Source organism: Nannobrachium achirus (genome assembly GCF_963921795.1).
Source record: "Nannobrachium achirus genome assembly, chromosome: 19".
NCBI classification, from domain to species: domain Eukaryota; kingdom Metazoa; phylum Chordata; class Actinopteri; order Myctophiformes; family Myctophidae; genus Nannobrachium; species Nannobrachium achirus.
Window position 1 is genome coordinate 57504222 of NC_137826.1, and position 5000 is coordinate 57509221.

The 5000-nt window shown below is 39.5% G+C and overlaps 2 protein-coding genes across 2 annotated transcripts in view; both read right to left on the reverse strand.

Moving 5' to 3' along the window:
- LOC308305102 (U2 snRNP-associated SURP motif-containing protein) overlaps nucleotides 1–5000 on the reverse strand; it is a 269713-nt gene that overhangs the window by 168524 nt on the left and 96189 nt on the right. The gene's annotated exons all lie outside the window — the stretch shown is intronic.
- Nucleotides 1–5000, reverse strand: part of lrch2 (leucine-rich repeats and calponin homology (CH) domain containing 2) — an 88323-nt gene that overhangs the window by 42188 nt on the left and 41135 nt on the right. Inside the window, exon 6 of the mRNA XM_080749771.1 lies at nucleotides 1541–1677. Within this exon, the coding sequence (XP_080605897.1) occupies nucleotides 1541–1677 (137 nt within the window). The remainder of the gene's footprint in view (nucleotides 1–1540; nucleotides 1678–5000) is intronic.

Sequence of the window (5000 nt, forward strand, 5' to 3'; positions counted from 1 at the left end):
AAAAATCCTCCATGCTGTAAACACAACACATTATGTTCCCAAGAAATACTGTAAATAGAACACTTTATGTTCCCAAGAAATACTGTAAATAGAACGTTATGCCGAAGTGGCATACTGATTTCTGAAGCCGAAGACCCCCTTCCACTGACTACAGCATTCTGCTTAGAAAAATAGACATCAAAAGTCCACTTCCAATGCCAGTTTGTTAACTCTTTTCCCACTACGGACGTTCTTTGGCTCGTTCTTTTGTACCTTGTTTTGATGTCTGTAAACTGAAGAGGGGTTGCGCGGGTGTGTACAGTTAAAACATCTCCCGTAATAGTGCTCTCAAAAATCCACTGGACGTTAGCATCAATGGAGTAACAAAACACTTATTATTTTCTCTGGATCTATTGCTCTGTAGCGATTCAGTGGACTGGACGGATGGCAGCCAACCGCAGCCATTTCATATTAATTCTTGCATGAGGCTGCCCTCTACTGCCAGTACAGCCAAAGTACATCTATGTAATGAGAATGCCCCCTGCTGTATCCCAGCGTCTTTATCCATTTGATCAGCCGTAAACGTCAGTCGAGCGTTAAGGGCAGCAGCTCAGACACAACCTTCTACATGACCAAGGGACATTGGGTCATTGCTGTATGTATATTTTTGACCCAGCTGATTTGATCGCATTTCATATTAGCAGTATATTTTCGACTCAGCAGATGTCAATAAACCCATAATAAATTCATGAAAATAATAGAAACTTGGTCATTTGTTTGTGTGACAAAGTATTTGCTCTCTGAAAAATATGAATTTTAGAAGAAATTGGAAAGTCAAAACTGCCTTATGGAAACCTTTGATCACAACTGTATATACAGTATGTACAGTACATACCTGTCAGTGAGGGGCTGTGGGTTGAGGTTTACAGATATATGTATATATAATATACCAGTAAGACTCCCTAATCGGGAGATAAGCGACCGTCAGGTCGCAGCGTTATTTTAGGGCAAAATGTGTAGGAGCAGTGTCCAAAAATGTGTTTGAAAAAATCGGCCTGATGGTGGCGCTATATGGGACAGATCCATGTTGATGACATGACTTTAGACATACTGTGTAGCGATTCGCGTGATTTTAGGTCAAAATCTGTAGGAGCAGTGTCCAAAAATGTGTTTTAAGAAATTGGCCTGAAGGTGGCGCTAAATGGGACAGATCCATGTTGATGAGATGAGTGTAGACATACTGTGTACCGATTTGCGTGATTTTTGGCCAAAAGTTGTAGGAGCTGTATCCATAAATGTGTTTTGCAAGAACCGGCCTCATGGTGGCGCTAGAAGAGGGGCATGTGAGAATTGATTGTTGTTGGGTTGTGGTTGTGATTTGGCAGGCAAGGAGTGTGTGTGCAAAATTTGGCATGGATGGGGGCAACGGTTGCGGAGATATGAGCAGGGGAAAAGTGTGACGTGTGACGTTTGACAGACAGACTGACTGACAGAGAGCTGGTCGAGGTTTTGATAGTTAATGCGACCTGACGGTCGCAATAATATATATTATAATATTTACCTGTCAGTGAGGGGTTGTGGGAGGCAGCAGCGTTTGCCCAGAGACGACGGCAGGTCCAGAGAGTCTGGTTTCTTCTCCATTCGACACGCCTGCATGTTCAGGTACTTAAAGATGTGGACTTTACCCTTCAGACAGATCTGGAAACACATAGAAAACTTTACCTTTTAGACAGATCTGGAAACACATAGAATATACAATATGTAAACTTTACCCTTCAGACAGATCTGACAACACATAGAATATACACTATGTAAACTTTACCCTTCAGACAGATCTGACAACACATAGAATATACACTATGTAAACTTTACCTTTCAGACAGATCTGACAACACATAGAATATACACTATGTAAACTTTACCCTTCAGACAGATCTGACAACACATAGAATATACACTATGTAAACTTTACCCTTCAGACAGATCTGGAAACACATAGAATATACACTATGTAAACGTTACCTTTCAGACAGATCTGACAACACATAGAATATACAATATGTAAACTTTACCTTTTAGACAGATCTGGAAACACATAGAATATACACTATGTAAACTTTACCTTTCAGACAGATCTGGAAACACATAGAATATACAATATGTAAACTTTACCTTTCAGACAGATCTGGAAACACATAGAATATACACTATGTAAACTTTACCTTTCAGACAGATCTGGAAACACATAGAATATACACTATGTAAACTTTACCCTTCAGACAGATCTGACAACACATCAAATAAACTGCATTCACAGCTACTAAACCCAATTACACAGGAATTAGGAATTATTTTATAATAGCAGATATACAAGTTCACAGCGCAGCACCGAGTGCCGTGTTGCAAGCTTTGAATATATCTTTTTTTAAAGTGAACATCCTTAACTCAAATATTTGCTTCTTGTATCAGGGACCCCCCTGATACATAATATTTTGAGATGGGGGTCCGTGGCCAAATAAATACCATTCTAGGGGTCCTTGACATGAAAAGGTTTGAGAACGACTGCGGATAGAAACATGCATTTTTCAAAAACTTCGGGTCAAAATATTCAAAAGCTTGCAAAAATGTTCACGGTTTAAAAAAAAAACGAATAAAAGCAGATCTACAAGCTCACAGCGCAGGGCTGGTGAGCTTGTAGATGTGCTACTTTTGAATATTTCAAGCAAAATCAATGGCTAAAGTAATGATATGTAAAACTGAGTTCCCAGTCTTAATGGGTTAAAGACAGATCTGTAAACACATGCCTCTGAAAAATGCTTAAATTGTAGATTGAGTGCATCTCTAGATGCCTTTATATTCAGCTGTGATGTGCAGCCGTCAAAACTCTCAAAAGGTCACGTACTTTCATTTGGTGGACCAACTGTAGAGGTAAATGTTTGTGTCGTTTCATTCATTTAACTTGTGTAACTGAATCTTTGTCACATTCATGAAGCTGTCACTGACAGAAGGACAGAATAATTTCAAGAGCAGTGACAGGATGAATCCACCAGAGGGTGCACCTGTACCAGTTTAATTAAGACCTAGTGTACATACAGTATGAAACAGAGCTGCTACCTTTAAACACATTTTACATCTGAGTTGTTATTATTTCTTATACTATTTAAATTGTACTGAGAAAAAAAATAATGCTGCTATTTGTTTACACAATGCTGTACCCCCTAAACTGTATATATATATGTCCCCCATTTCCACTTTTTTTTTTTTTTTGCTTTGGCAATGTAAATGTACAACATGTAAATGCCAACACAGGGATGCTGACAGAACCCTCGCTAAAAACCCCAGGGCAAAAATCCACTCGTCCGAGACAGTTTGCCCTCCTGGCCCGGTGCCCCCAAGCTGTGGAATAAACTCCCTGTCGCACTTAGAACAACGGACTCACTCGCTAGCTTTCGCCGTGGACTGAAGACTCACCTTTTCAGACTCCACCTAAACCCTTAGCACTACTGAAAAATCAATGACCATACATGAAGCTAGTTAGCATTTGTTTTTTAGAATCTTTTTTTTCTTTTCTAGATAGATATTCATTTTCATTTGTTATATTGCTGTTGATGTACTGACATATTATCTTGTTTATTATTGTGATGTTTTATCTGCTTATTGTAAATCGCTTTGGATTAAAAGCGTCTGATAAATGCCTAAACTGTAAACTGTTATGCATCAAGCGTCCCTCCTATAACTGACTTATGGTTTTAAAAGCCAATTACATGTTCTTTTTGTGTGTGCATTTCATGTCTTTTTCTGTAATTAACCAAACTCTATGAAACTCTGTGACACCTCAAACACACATACAGAACCCTCATTATATCCAAGACTGTTTCAGGATTCAAATTCAAAAATAGCAAAAATAGCAGATCTACAAGCTCAAAAGGGGTCGCTTCGTGCCACACGCAAAGCTTGCAGATCTGCTACGTTTGATGCTTTTGTGTGACACAGCAGTGTGATTCAAGCAGGGATGTTAATTCACAAAAGAAAACAGTTAAAGGATGAAGATGAGAGGATTCTGCCCGGCAACAAAGATGTATATGTATATATATATATATATATGTATAGTTAATAATTAATGCTCCTCAGCTCAGTGGCGTCAGTTCAGAAAAAGCTAAGGTATGGCAACATGACTGGTGTCTTGCACGCAAGACACCAGTCATGTTGCCATACCTTAGCAACAGGCATGATACATTTATTTTTAGAAGTACATTTAAATTTTTCCCCTGTTTCTACGGTTTCTTGGGCTGGATATGGCAGCCTGGAACGGTTGTTCAAGTGCAGCTTAGTCTCGCGTAGCCAGACAACTATTCCACAATCTCTGAATGCTATATAGAGTCTGGAAGAGCAGCTCCCGAACGGCGAGTATCGGAAGTAGCCACTGCTGCACTGAACTGTAGTCCCATTGGAAACGTAACAGAAACACAATAGCTCAGACAAAGTCATTCGAGCTGCCTATTATTGTTATGAGTGTATAGTTTAAGAAAACGTTTTAAAACATCATGGAGGTAACACCAATAACACCAGAGAAAGACGAAATAAAGCCCCCAGAAATGTTGAAAGGAGACATAACGCTTCCAGTAGGACATGTTATTGTTACTGCACCAAGGGAGCGGTTGCGTCATATCCGCTTTATCTCGCACTCATCGTTTCTTCCCCGGTTTGCCAGACTGTATGCCGGGAGCATTTGACAAAATCGCGGAGGCAACAGTCTGGCCACGCGAGACTAAGTGCAGCTAAACTTGGCATGTTAGTAAACGCACCACAATTCAGGGGCGTCAATTGGGTATGGCAGGGGTATGCAGCTGCCATACCCTGGCTCCAGGGGGAAAAATAAAAGTTACTTTTAAATATAAATCCATGAATGTCTCTTTGTCTATCTGTGCTGGTTATTATGTTGTTAAATTAGAGTAAAATAACTTCACATGCCAAATTTAACAAAATGGTCACTTTAACAAGGTATTATGATTATATTCTCC